We start from the raw sequence: 15,561 nt of genomic DNA, 5'->3' as shown, positions 1-15,561 counted from the left end.
CCTTTTCAATAATCTTACTTAAGAAAGGTTTGATATGGGTCTGTAATTACTAATTCCTGAAGCATCCAGATTACTCTTTTTTAAAAGAGGTTTGATAACGGCTGTCTTTACAGTTTTTGGAAACACACCCGTCTGAGGAGAGCTGTTGACTATCTGTAGTACATCTGGAGCTAGACAGTTAAAAACATCTTTAAAAACCTTTGTGTGCAGTGTGGAGGCTGCATGTTGTGAGTTTGAGGTGTTGAACAATGTGGGTTAGTACTGCTCAGTCTAACAGGTGAAAATCTGCCAGATTAGACAGAACATCTTTGTGTGGAGGTTCAGGTGTTACAGTCGTAACGCCGGAGGTTGACTGACTGACTCTCAGGCTGATCTTGGTCATTTTATGGGTGAAATAGGATGAAAATCATTACAAGATGCATCTGATAACAGTTGAGGAGGTACTGATGGCGAGGGATTGGTCAGTCTGTCCACAACACTAAACTAAGTACCAGCATTATTACTGTGTTTGTTGATAATCTCAGAGAAGTAAGATTGTCTGGCCCTTTTTAATTCTAGGTTATACATGCGAAGTGTTTCTTTGTAGATGTCATAATGAAGGTGGAGCTTAGACTTTCTCCACCTGCGCTCTGCCTGCCTGCACTCTCTTTTTTGGGCCTTAACCAGTCTATTATTCCTCCATGGAGTTTTTCTCCTATCACACATTACTTTAGCTTTGACTGGTGCTATGATATCAATGATGTTTATAACTTTAAAGCTGAAGTTCTCTGCAAGGTCGTTGACAGAAGCTGCTGGCAGAGCTGACATGCTAGTGAATGTCCGGCTGAAGACTCGGCGTGTCTTTTCATCAATGTGACGTTTTCTGATCAACTCTGTTTTACTTCTACTGCTGTCCGCTGAGATGGAGACTTTAATGAAACAAGGTAAATGAAACAGCCATATCTTTCACCACAACCTCACCAATGTTTAGGCCTTTGGAAATAACCAAGTCTAAGATGTGTCCCTTGTTGTGTGTGAAATGTGTCACATGCTGGAAAAGTCCAACATTTTCTAGGATGTTCAGAAGTTCCTTAGCACTGTTTTCTTCTGGATTATCACAGTGAATATTAAAATCACCCATTACCACAACAGAGTCACAGTCAATACATACAGCAGACAGCAGTTTGCTAAAGTCATGAAAGAAGCTTGCATCGTACTTGAGTGGTGTGGAGATGGTTGCTCATATTGCCCGACAGGAAGAGTTCACCTGAAGAGCAACATGTTCAAAAGAGAGAAACTTTCTATACGACAGCTGTTTGCATTGATACGTGTCGTTATGCAAAGAAGCTACTCCACCTCCTTTCTTCAACACTCTTACCTTGCTAATAAAACTGAAGTGTGGAGGACCTCCTGAAGGGTGGAGGAGCTGATTCAATGGGAGCTGCTACACTGTTGTTTTCATTTAACCAAGTTTCTGTTAAAAACATGAAATCTATTTTTTCCTCAGTGATAAGATCATTAATTAAAAGTTACTTGCCCGACAGAGACCTAACATTAAGTAAACCAAATTGTGTCACGAATCCCACTGAGGCTGACACACACCTGTTGTCAGATTAGATAGCAACTGTATGTTTGTTCTTACTGATAGGCTTTTAACCACGCTGCCGGCTACTTGAGATCACCGGTAAGTTAAACAAAGCAGCATGGGGTCTCTCTCATACAGATGTGATTCGGGAAGGCAGGGGGGGTTGCTGGGTAATGGACTGGGGCAGAGAGGTCCTTGTAGTTCCCTGGTTGATCTGGGGCACAGGAACACCGGCGAGGGGAGTGGTGGATCCTGAGTCTCTGTTAGTGCCGGTGTCCTTGGTGATTATCGTCATGCTCCTGTTTGAGTGTGTTATCCTGAGGGCGTGACGTATGTTGGCGCCAAGCAGTCTGGATCCAGTGATATTCGGATGAACCCCGTCCGGTTTGAAGCAGTCCTTACAGTTCCAGAACAAGTTGAAGCTGTTGATGAACTTTATCCCATTGGAGAAGCATGTTGGAGTGCAGGTCCACCACTTTGAGAATTTGAATATTTCTAGAAACAAAGTTGTAAACTTATTACATGAACAAAGTGGCAGTAACAAGGCCGTAGCTCAGGGGGGGGCTGAAGCATTTGCCGTTCCACTTGACTGGAGGATAACAAGTCATATTGGGACTGAAAGAGAAGCAGGTCTTCATATAAGGCCGCTCTTGGGTTTCTTGCAAACTGGGTGTCAAAGTTTTGGATTTTCGTTGAAATTTCTGTCAATTTAGTTTGTTCTGATTTCTTGAGATGCGAAACAAAGGCGATAACTTAACCTTGGATTTAAGCCTTAAAGGTTTCCCAGAGTGTACCAGACCTGATGTTCGGTGTGTCATTGATCTCAGTAAAGAAGAATTTAATTTGAGAAGCAAGGAAGGATTTAAAGCCAGTGTCTGAGAGCAGACGAGAGCTAAATTTCCAGTGTTTGGAGGGCGGTTTGCAATTAGAAAACTTAATATCAATAGAGTAGCTGGAGGTTATTTTCCTCCAGGTCACTATGGGAGCTGCACCAGCAGTGTGGGTACCGTGGGTGGCTTGGTAGTACCCAGTGCCCACCCAAATATATTTTGTATTGCTTCTGCATACCCCTCAGTAAATAGGTAGTGTGGTACTCACAGATCTACCATTTGGAAAGCTGGAAGTAAATACTACTGGTGATCTGTCTGTAATTTAGAAGGTTTACAAAGCCGTTTTTGCTTCAGGTGCCTGCCCAACATTTCAAAACATCCCTGAGTGTTCCATACTGTTGTTGGAATCTCACAAGACCACAGAAAAGTTGGTTCATTTCTAATGAAAGACTGTCTTCATTTGTCACGACAGGTCATGACATGTGGAGTCTGATTCCGGAATGTGCATGAGCATCTTACTGTAGGGGGCCTGCAGCCACTGCAGCACCATGCATGTGTGATGACGTTTCGGTCTTTATCAGGTGACCGGCCAGATGACGCTCTGAGGAAGACTACAGATGCAGCTGAAACATGTCAGCAAGGTAGAATCTTTCCTGTATCTGCATGTCGTTAAAAAAGAGTCCATAATATACATGTTTAGAAGGACATAATGAACACAATTCAACAATCAATAAACTTCCTTTGGCATCACAAATAAGATAAGATAAGATATCCCTTTATTTATCTCGCATGTGGAGAAATTTGCAGTGGTACAACAGGATAGTAAAGAGAAAGAAGCACACATAGCAGGAACTAAAAAAAAGCAGATAAAAATACAATATAATAGAAAAATATGCACACGGTGCCTATAAGTGTGGACATGTACAGAATATGGGGATAACTACATTATGATAGAGGGGAAACGTTTTCTGTTTAGGTAACAGATGTGTTGTGGCTCTGCAGGAGGAAGAATTAGAAGGTGACACCATCAATCAGCAGTACAGCAGAATGCCTGATGACCAGCAGGAGCATCAGTATCAACATAACGATGCTCCTGGAAACCCTGAAGCTGGAGTCACAACACCTCCAGGAGAGAAAGGTTCCAGGATAGGAACATTATTGACCTGTGTATCACTGTAGGGGCCTCTGCTCCTGGGAAATAAAAGAAAGAACTTTAGAATTTTTAAAAACAATGTAATATTTCTATGTACATAATGTTTCTTACTTGTGTTTTTACTGTTGTAGGTTCTGCTGAAGTTTATTAAATAAAGTTTCCTTTATCTCCTGCTTGATATCTTTCTTTGCTCGACAGTATAAGTGATGTGTGTTTTGTATGTATTTACTCTAAAGAGAAATTATTAGAGCTAATGATTGGAGTGATTAACTGTAGGATGTATATTAGACAAATATAATACAGTACATACTAATGACATGACCAAAAGGATGACAACAAGCAGCAGGTATGTGAAAAGCTGGTTAATTAATTTAATAAACATCAGGGATCTTCAGTAAAACAGTAAAATAATTGTTTGTATTAGTAGGAAATTTCTGGTCAGCTGCTTTTATTGTTACTGAACTTCAAGGAGATGAATAGTAAAATAAAGGCTTTATAGGAGGTAGAAAAAATAGTAACACTGTACTGTACACGGTACTATACACTGTACTATATACAGTACACTGAACTATATACAGTACTGTACATTGTACTATACACTGTAATATACACAGTAGTATGCACGGTACAATACACAGTACTGTACATTGTACTATACACAGTACAATACACTGTAATATACACAGCATGTACGTGACAGAAAAGGTACTATTTTCCAATAATGTTCTAAATGATCATCATATAAAATATCATATACAAATCACCCACCAGAGAACCAGAGAGGCAACAGGGTCCTCCTCCTCCTCCTCCTCCTCCTCCTCCTCCTCCTCCTCCTCCTCCTCCTCCTCCTCAGCTTCAGGGTCCATCATCCAGCCGTGACAGCCACCGCGTCATCAAGTACGCTCGTGTTCCAATTCTCGATTAACGTCGATGCGTCCTCGTAAATTTGTATTCCTGCACTTCTGAGGACGCCCTGCAAGTGGTTACTCATGATGTAGGCGAGTACACACTGGCGCTCTAAGAATTGGAAAACGGCCTAAAACAGCGCAGGAGTGAGTGACTTGTGCAGCCTCTCTGCCGTACCAAGAAACAGCAGTGTTGTCATTTTGGCTTTGAAAAGCACAAAATGCTGACACTTTCAAACCTATAGGTACTGTAAGCTACCGGAAATTAATTTTTTTTTTATAATTACATTATAATTAAAACAAATAATCAAAATGAATATTTCATTCACATCAATTCTGCCTTGGGTAGGCACTGCCTACCTTGACTGCACGTCACTGATCACATCAAAGACAACATCACCGTAACTGAACACCCTCGGACGACGCCACATTCACATAAACTCATTTTAGAAATGTTCCTTTAACAGAGACACACAGGAAGCAACGCTAAAGACTAACTTCCATGTTCTATTGTTCTCCAACACATGGTGGAGACCGAGGACAGTCGTCCTGCTCTCTGATAACCACCATTCTGAATGGAGTTTATTGTGATCCACCATCTTGTTTTGTAGTTCCGTCCCAGATGACACACACACACACACACACACACACACACACACACACACACACACACACACACACACACACACACACACACACACACAACAAGATGTATATAGGTAGTAGTTAGAATCTGTTTTCATTGTAAATAAATAGAATTTTTGGAATCATACTTGCTGTCTTATATACAGTATATGTGCACAAAGATGAATGAAATGTTGACCTCTTCTGTCAAGAACTCCAAAATTCTTCATGCTTTACTATTAATTCTGGTAATAGTAATTCATTTAACTAATAATTGCAATTCCAAATTAATAGTTTAGTATATCTTATGAGACTAATGTAACTGAATTGGCTATAATTTCCTGTTAAACAGGAGGTGCTCCTGAGGTATCTGATACAGATCACATTAGATTTTTAATAAAAGAAATACTAACTATCTTTGATAATTATTAATCATTATCGATAGCCAAACTGCTAAAACCCAACATAAATGGTACCATGTGATCCTTGTGAGGTAAGAAATCCCTACAGTGGCATAGCAGGTCTTGTGTCATATTTAATGACAAATAGACGAGGAAACATAATAAACTGATCAAACAGCCACAAACTAATGTGCTATTTTTTTCTATTTTACCACCTGTAGCAGTAAAATCACAGCTGTCACACACGGTTGTGTGATAGAAGCCATCAACCCCCCGACAAACAGATCAAGACCAAGAACCAAGACATTCATTTACTTTATTTGTAGAGAAACCTACCTTCTTGTGGGCTCACCACCTGCAGGTGCAATGTGATCTGGGTGACAGTGCTCAGACTGCCACCCCCGTGACCCAGAAATGGATAAGCGGGAGAAAATGGATGGATGGCTAGAGAAACCTGACATACAGTAAAAGCTTTCCTCTTCTTCTCAGCTTTGGTAAAAATCAACTAATAAAAAAAATGGACCTGAGAATAACAGTTCAGATTTCAACACGGGATCATCTCCCACATAGACTCTACTGTGTTTGTTTCCTACTGATTTTCTGAAAAGGTGCACTCTATTTTTCATAAGGCATTTCAAACAGACATCACAAACGCTTAATGATAATCTGGCTCCCTTTTTTATGTTTTGCATTCGCTTCACCAACCTGAAACCCCGGTAATTCAATTTTCATTATATTGTATATAAGTGCATATTTACAGTCAAGAATTTCAGTGAGTGGAAATTGTGTTTCACTTCTTTGAATACTGACGTTGACTCAACGCACGGAACATATAAATGAAAGTGAGACTGAATTCATTTAAAATGAAAACCATGTTATGTCTAATAAGGGTTGATTAGTGAGATAATACAGAATGCAAATCACAAAGCAGCTATAACCAACATCTTTGACTCTGAATAGAGATTTTTGTTGTGTCCCTGAGAACAGTCTCAGTCAAAGTTACAGTAAAATCTTATTTCAGTGACCAGACCAACTATACGCCATTGAATATACAACCACTACACAGATAATCATAATGATTATGAATGAAAGTCCAATTCCTAGAGCGATGTGGTTCAGCGTTTTGGCCGTCTTGCTGTTCCGCTTCGCCTCAGCCTGGTTGCCTCTAAGATTAGCATCACGGGCCTAAAAGGTGACAGAAAGAAAAGCTTTTTTTTTTTTATTCATTCATTTCACACACACACACACACACACACACACACACACACACACACACACACACACACACACACACACACACACACACACACACACACACACACACACACACACACACTCAATCTGATTATCATGCCTCAAAAACATCCTGAGATTTCATCGATTATATAAATCCTGGAGATCAGGTATGTCACATTCATTTTAGTTGAAGAGCCACATTCAGCACAATTTCATCTTGAGTGGGCCGGACCAGTAACACTACTTTAAATAACCTTTTAAAAGTTTTTCTTTGTTGTGGCGCAGAGTATACGTGACAAAAATCTATATTTTCACAAAAAACTAACAATTGATACTGAAAATGGCTTCAATCTCAACATAAAGCCAATTTTAATGAAACCTTCTGGTGTATAATACAATGAAATGTCCAGAAAACATCTCATGTCGCTGATGCATTACTGGTGTTTTTACAAACAGACATCATGGCTTTAAGGCTAGTTTGATAGCAATGAGGCAGCTTGCTTTCATGGTAGCAGCAGCAGCATCAAGATCTCAGCTCTGGTCTCAGGGTTTTGTTGTGTTCACTGCTTGGGGTATCTGGTGTGACCACCATTTGCCTCACGCAGTGCAACACATCTCCTTCTCATAGAGTTGATCAGGAATTGTGTACAGACCCTTGCAACATGAGGTGATGGTCGTGGATGAATGGCACAACAATGGGCCTCAGGATCTCGCCACGGTATCTCTGTGCATTCAAAGTGTAATCAATAAAATGTACCTGTGTTCGTTGTCCATAACATACGCCTGCCCATACCATAACCTCGCCGCCACTATGGGCCACTCGATCCACAACGTTGACATCAGCAAACCGCTCACCCACACGACGCCACACACATTGTCTGCCATCTGCCCTGAACAGTGAAAACCGGGATTCATCCGTCAAGAGAATACCTCTCCAATGTGCCAGGCGCCATTGAATGTGAGTATTAGCCCACTGAAGTCGGTTACGAGGACGAACCGCAGTCAGGTCAAGACCCCGATGAGGATGACAAGCATGCAGATGAGTTTCCCTAACACGGTTTCTGACAGTTTGTGCAGAAATTCGTTGGATAGGCGAACCGCTTGTTGCAGCCACTGTCCGGGTGGCTGGTCTCAGACAATCATGGAGGTGAACATGCTGGATGTGGAGGTCCTGGGATGGTGTTGTTACACGTGGTCTGCTGTTGTGAGGACGGTTGGATGGACTGCCACATTCTCTGAAACGCCTTTGAAGACGGTAAAACGGAGAAATGAACATTCAATTCGCGGGCAACAGCTCTGGTGGACATTCCGGCAGTCAGCATGCCAATTGCGCGCTCCCTGAAAACTTGCGACATCTGTGGCATTGTGCTCTGTGATCAAATGGCACATTTCAGAGTGGCCTTTTATTGTGGCCACCCTAAGGCACACCTGTGCCATAATCATGCTGTTGAATCAGCATCTTGATATGCCGCACCTGTGAGGTGGGATGGATTATCTCGGCAAAGGAGAAGTGCTCACTAACACAGATTTAGACAGATTTGCGAACAATATTTAAGAGAAATAGGTCTTTTGTGTGTATAGAAAATAATTTACATCTTTGAGTTCAGCTCATGAAAAATGGGAGCAAAAACAAAAGTGTGAAGAATGTGAAGGGGTTCTACTTTGGTTCAAAAGAACAACCACGACGATTCATATGGCAAGTCGACTTTTTCTGTATTTTTCCAAAAACCAGTGCCGGCGCTCAATATTTACAGTGGAAAAAAAACATGTTTACACCAAGAGACAAAAAACCCAACCTGATCTCGGCTCTGCTTTCAGCTGACCGGTTTGAACAATTTCCTTGTCCAAGGCCTGTTGTTTCCACATGTAACTCCAGAGAAAGACTGCCTATATGCAGCTTCCCACCCTGCTTTTAACAGGCAAACCCCTTCATGGTTGGATTAAACCAAACCAATCAAGAAATAGAAATAAATATTCACATCCTCCTTAAAGAATACATGATTTTTCTAATACAATAACCACAAGCATTTTTCAAAGCAAATCCTAAAATAACACCCCCAGAAACGTAAATTAATAATTAATCATAATAACCCATGATCACATGATCTCCGTGAGAGAGTGCATGGGAGTGGCAACAGAACGGAACCCACAGATGAATCTCCGGTAGAAGTTGGGGAACTCCAGACAGTGGTGCAACTCCTTCCTGCCGTTAGGATTTGGCCACTGCTGAACAGCACTAACCTTCTCGGGGTCCATTTCTATGCGGACTCTCACCCACCACATACCCGAGAAGGAGACTTGAGGAACATGGAACCCGCACTTTTCTGCTTTGACGACAAGATGGTGGTCAAGCAGCCGCCTCAGAACCCGACGTACCAGCTGAGTGTGAGAGGCGAGATCCGGGGAGATTGTGAGACTGTCATCCAAGTACACAAAGACATTGGTGTTCAACATGTCCCACAGGACATCGTTGACGAGGGCCTGACGATCTGGCACAGATACATTGGGTTGATATACACGAGGAGATGAGACACACGTGGAACACATTGAGGTGATGACGTGAGGAGGAGAGTTCATTGAAAATGTGAGGGGAGACGTTCACACACACACACAAGACGCCACGTTTCCATATACCCAGGTGCTTAACAAAATGATGGGTAAGGTGTTACAGGCTTAAGCTGACCAACTGGCAGGAGTCTTGAATGCGGTCTACATCACGTCCATGTCTCTGGCTGTGGTCCCTTAATGCCTGAAGCTGGAAGCCATCATCCTGGTGCCAAAGAAAACTGCCTTCTAAATGACTTCAGAACTGTAGCAGTGACATCTGTGGTTATGAAGTGCTTTGAAAAGCTCATCCTTCAGCACTTTTGACCCACAGGACAAACCTATCTACAGATGGAGAGGGTGGCCACCTTCAAGTCTCTGGGGATCAGAACACCTCATCTTGACTACTAGAACATCTGTACTGGAGAGAAAGGCTGAGCACCGTCCTCTTTCTGAAGGTGGTGAGACCGCAAGAGTGAGAGTGAGAGAGAAACTGCTGTAGTGGGACAGATAACATTTGGTATGGTTACCCTCAAGAGGTCTCTGATCAATTCTGCTCGATTGACCATTCAAAATTCCAAAATATCTGCCATTTTTCCTGCTGGCCACCAGAATTACTCACAGAAACAACTTCTGTTCATAATTTAGGGTACAGTTAACCAATTTTGATGATCTTCGTGTCTAATCCTATATTCCCAAACTCTCTGATGCAAAATATGCTGTTTCTATAGCCATAGAATGAAAATGTTCAGTCAAATCCTATGACTTTTTTCAATCTTATTAAAGGGATCCATGACTGCAAGTACATGGGGTGTATGGGTGCAGTGGTAGAAGTAGTATCTTTGTTCAGAAGTCAGCCACATCCCTTGGATGGACTACTGTCACTTGTCTTCATTATAGGCCTAACTCTCATCTATGGCTCCAAGAAGTTGTCACATATAGCAATAGCCACACCCCGGAAAACTGAGTTGGCTCGCGAACTAAACTAGATGAGGGTAGCACACACAACTGTGTGCAGTTAATTAATTTGTTGTTCACAAGTCCAGCAGAGAATTCTCAGCGCTTACCATCGACCAAGCTCATGAGCAAAATAATGGCGTCATCAAAGTTGACGGAGGTGCAATCGGTTTGACAGAAGATCCCGTAGCTCTTCGCAGGTGAATGGCAGCTGGACCTGAAGTTAGTCGCCTTGTGGCTGGGTATGAAGCTGCATCAGGGATAAAAGATGTTGCCAATAACAGCAGACATCATGAGCAGACACCAAGTATTCAGAGCTCTTTCCTTGAGAACGTAAAAACTCTCACTGGTGTGTTGAAAGAGATGGGGAATCCTTTTCAAGAAGAGACAGCAGGGAAGTGTGTGTGTGGTGTGTTGGTGTTCAATTCATAAAATGGTGAATGGCGAAGATGACTCCTTGTCCCTGTGCCCATCTGAAGTAATGAACCCCGGAGGACCAGGGTCTCCTGTTACACCATGGTGTCAGGATGAGTTTGTAAAAACATGCATAATACAGCAGCCATGGAAACAGCTAGGAGAAGCTGTTGGGACATTTCACAGTATTTTACATCAGAAGGTTTCATTAAAAGTGGCTTCATGTTGAGATGGTAATAATTTTCATGAGTGCTTGTTTGGTTTCATCACTATACTCTGCATCACAACGGAAAAAAACCTTTAAATTTAAAGGTTATTGTGTCTCTGTTCTGTGGGTCCGGCCCACTCAAGATGAAATTGGGCTTTATGTGTCCCCTCAACTAAAATGAGTTTGACAGCCCTGGTATAATACAAAAATACATAAATTCCAAACAATCCCATGAATAAACCACTTTCTAGCACCTTCTGAACTATTTGTTAAATTTTCTCAAATGTTCAAGTGCAAGTCAATCGTAAAATTGTGAATCTCACATGATATCACACCTCTTAAACATGTCATACGACTCCAATCGTCTGAATTACACCACCCAACAGCACTAAAGTCATATAAAACTGCTTTCCCCCCCAAAGCTTGCTCAAAAAACCTTCCAATAGTAGTAAATCACAGGTGTGCTACAGATTTTCCTCAAAGCACCACATGAGAAATGAACAATAATGTCGAGGGCCGAGACATACATCTACTTTCTCTTGATAAAGTTTTGTGAAATAATGTGAAAATTAGATGTAATCAAGCCAATAAATAATGAGTCATTTTCATTTGATTGAAGGCTTATTTTGTCCACTATTACTAGTAAGCCCTCTACTATTAACAAACTACACAAACTAACTGAAAAGATCAGTTACTAAATCTCCCTTCAGCTCATTTAAACTCTTCATGACTAAAAAGTTTCGGTTGAGCAAACACAGAGACAGGATGAGCCACACAAGTAATCTAACACTTATTACCTCCAAATCTCTTCTCCATTACACTTCCCTTTCTTATTGCTGGATTCCTCACTAGTCTCCACCCATTCTGGCAATATTTCTGATCTTTCCTGACGCAGCACTCGTAGACGGTTAAAGAGAGAAATCAAACTGAGAAACAATTTTCTCTGAGGCCACAGCTGTAATGACTTCATGTATTTACCTGAGAATAAGTTTCTGTGTTCCCCATATTCAATTATCATGACACTGATGCTTCTCTGGAGGATGATGTCAATCCTGTGCACTACTGCAGTATTTGTGTTGTTGAGGATTTGCTGGCATTACAATTGCAATACATTCAGTTCTTATATGGAGTGTTTTTGTTTTCTTTCTTTATGATTTCTTCTCAAAAATTCAAAGTGAAATATCACACTGGGAGAAAGCATTACCTGGAACCCAGACTTTTATAAAAGTTAAGCAAAAATTACAAATCCAGTCAGTAGTTGGACGTCACTTAAGGTATTGGAACCAACAAAAAAAAAGACTTCTAACATGAATATGACAAGCGGTATTTATCTTTTTTGGGGTGTTGTGTCAACCTCTGTGTCAAAGCCAATCTCTGTGACTTTATTTATATAGCGCTGAACACAGCAAAGTCCTTTCAGGGCACCAGCAACAAGTTAATAGTTCTGCTTTTGTGACAGTAGATAGATAATAAACACAATGTTTGCCTCCAGAGTGTCGTGACTCCCAGTCTATATTCTCCTGGGACTTGGTGGTTTTATAGTTGAGGGTCACCTGGAATAACAATCCAACTTCAACGTCTGTCCATATGAATGTCCGTGTACTCGCCCTTGTAAATGTATTGTTCTCTGCACCTATGTGTGTGGTTTAATTGCAAAAACAAACAACAGCACTCACTAGTGGCCCAACATGAAAATTAAATAGTTTTCTGTATTTCTGCCATTGCCATGTAATTGGACATCATTTTCAGACGTTGTCATGTAAACGGGGCTTTTCTCACCATGAGACCAGACTGATAACACTTTTGACTTTTGTGTTAAACCTCTAATTGCTCTTTGTAGAAGTCATTTATCTATTCGTAATAATTTCTAATAATGGGAATAATGATCAACATAAGTTGATCAGACTCACAGAGATGGAGTGGATGAGGGCAGCGATTCCCAGGGGCAGGCAGCAGCAGATCAAGGTGAAGATGGAGTAACCCATGTAGTCGTTGACGGGGTTGGCCAGGGGGGTCTGGGTCATGTACACAGCAGGCTGGACTGTGTAGACCCCCGGCTGTGCCGGGTACTGCTGACCCGCAGGGTAAGGCTGCGCTCCGTATCCTCCTCCGTATGACTGGTGTCCGTACATCTGCAGGGCACATTTACAGGAAGAAGCTCAAATTACAATTACACGTCATTCTCTTGTTATTCCTCTTCTGATGACATCGTCGGATTGGGCAACAAGTTTTACCGGAAATCAAGGAGAGAGGTTGGGTTAACCTTTAACCGACGTCTCAGGAGAGCTTCCTGAACATCAGTGTGACCTGAGTGTTTTAGTGTGATTAGACTTACCATGGCGTCATAAGTGGACACAAAAGGTTTCATCCGGCAGCCAGTAGGAAAACACAACATCATCATCATCACTACACCAATATTGACTGATACTAGATTGAAACAATCATTAAGCTTTTCAGCCTGTTGGTGTTCTTGAAGATTTTTCTATTTTTTCACATTTTCAAGTCAATAAGAATACATTAATAAATCTCCAACAGCGCCATCACAGACAGTATGGATCAGAGAACTCCCTAATTATGGAAGAAATGTAGTTAGATGTGGGACTTCTTTTGTCAAATATGTACAAGAGCTGGACTCCTGAGAGGAGAAGGGCTGACTGACCACCGATAATAAATACCCTACTGTCCAAATACTAAATAAAGAAGAGGAAATTCTTCTTTATTTCTGTGAAAAGGCTTCAAATTAAAGGTTTAAAATGATTGTATTTAGTCATGGTAGAGTGGATCATTACCTGTGGGTGAGCCTGGCCGGGCTCAGGCTGACCCTGCTGGACGTTGTAGGGCGGTGGAGCGGAGGTCTGGCCCATGTAGGGCTGTGCCATGGGGGGCTGCATCATGGGGGGCTGCATCATGGGGGGCTGCATCATGGGGGTCTTCTCTCCGGGATTAGCCATCACTGCCTTTTCTGGATCCATGACTTTAGTCCTTCTTCTCTGAGGTGATATTATCCCGATTCCCTCTTCGATTACTGTCCTGCTGCCGGTGGCCAGAAAGAGCTGGATCATATGAGGACGAAGGGCGGATGACAGGAGGAGTTAGAGGAGGACGGGAGGGGTTAGAAGAAGGAGTTAGAGGATGGGAGGAGTCAGAAGAAGAGTTAGCGGAGGATGGGAGGGGTTATATAAAACAGAAAAGAAGATGGACAGATACTTGTCTCTAAAATCAGATTAGTTGATAATGAGTCACTATATAGACACAAGTTTCTCTGATTCCACCGTGTACATCTATTTAACTCCTCCTTACATGTCTGAGTGAAGCAAATCTACAGTTTTCAACACATTGAACCACTCTGCATGGGAACAGACAACGCTTCCAAACACTCTTCTTAACAGTGTTATATTGTTTGAAGTGATAGAGAGCCAGACACTCAAACTAAACCCACACAGTAATGTAACGGTTAACACTATTGCTCTATTGAACATGATCATCACATCCCTCTTCAATACTTCAGTTGGAACAGAAGAAGATGATCCAGTCATGAAGGTGCAGCTCTCTAAACTTCAATGCTGTGGCTTCATGTTTGACCTCTAAGGAAGATTTCCAGCACTTTCTTCAATCAGCGCCTCATACTGCACATGCAGGACACTGCCCAGTAATAATACAGTACTTTTTTAGAGGTGGCTCAAAGCGCATACAAAAACCATTATTCATTCACGCCGGTGTTGGTAAGTTACAATGAAGCCACGGCTGGCAGAGGCATGGCTGCCATTTCGCGCCTACAGTCATGCACCAGTCAGAGCCATTCATACGAGGCAATGTGGGTAAAGTGCCTTGCCCAAGGACACAACGACAATGACTTGGATAGAGCGGGACTCCAACCCACTCAACCACTGACCCACGGTCGAACAGTAGATGGAGCCAGAGATCCAGTTTGAGAGCCACTAACAGGTAGGCAGGAACTACAGAGAAAGTAGCAGGTGGGAAGTTAAAGACTCCATTCAAGATTTTAGTGGATTCATCAGTTCATTCTGTTAGTGCTGTACAAATACAAGAGATATTTTGACATGTCATGACAGTAAATGTTTTTAACCACATTTCATTGAACACAGACCTTCATGTAAAAAGTAGATTATCTCAAATTATATTACTGCTAAGGAAGATTATTTCGCTTTAAGGTGGAGCAAAAATCTTTTAGGTCGACTTATTTTGATGTAAGTTGCATACGTTTGATCATCCATCCATGCCATTATTTAAGCCCAAGACTTTCCCGCTGTGAGGCGAGAGTGCTGTCCTGCTGCTCCACTGTGCCTTGTAGCCTACATTTGATTACAAGTAACTCAAAATATTTTCTCAAATGGTTTCACAGTAGTTATATTGAACTAACTTGCTCATTTAACGTGAGAAAACTGGACTTGGAGGTGTTTTGGTGACAAGTTTCTGTCATCAATACATAATGTACAAAAATAAGTACTTTTTTTTTTTTAACTGTGTGGCAATATTCCATTTATTTAACTGTACTCTCTTCATGTTTTGTTTCATACAATATTGTCCATACATTAGGGCATATTTTATATTTGCTTTACTATGTTGTAAGTGTATATTATTCTACACATATTGTGCATATCTGATCTGAATGTGTCACATTGGGTATATATACTATAAATTTATATTGTGCACACACTATTCTATTTAGTTGTGTGGTTACCTCTGTACTGGTTTGTGTGCTAC

The 15,561-nt window shown here is 41.5% G+C and overlaps 1 protein-coding gene across 1 annotated transcript; it reads right to left on the bottom strand.

Moving 5' to 3' along the window:
* Positions 1-5,773: 5,773 nt before the first annotated feature.
* Positions 5,774-13,894, bottom strand: LOC308114878 (uncharacterized protein). The gene is made up of 3 exons (XM_080472115.1): positions 13,626-13,894; positions 12,747-12,968; positions 5,774-6,662 (listed from the first exon to the last, which is right to left on the bottom strand). The coding sequence occupies exons 1-3, from the start codon at positions 13,806-13,808 to the stop codon at positions 6,495-6,497; spliced, it is 573 nt and encodes a 190-aa protein (XP_080328241.1). The 5' UTR covers positions 13,809-13,894; the 3' UTR covers positions 5,774-6,494.
* Between the last annotated feature and the right edge of the window lie 1,667 nt (positions 13,895-15,561).

Source organism: Lipophrys pholis, assembly GCF_963383615.2.
Source record: "Lipophrys pholis genome assembly, chromosome: 9".
In the NCBI taxonomy this organism is placed as follows: Eukaryota; Metazoa; Chordata; class Actinopteri; order Blenniiformes; family Blenniidae; genus Lipophrys; species Lipophrys pholis.
This window is presented reverse-complemented; position numbering and strand designations above follow the sequence as displayed.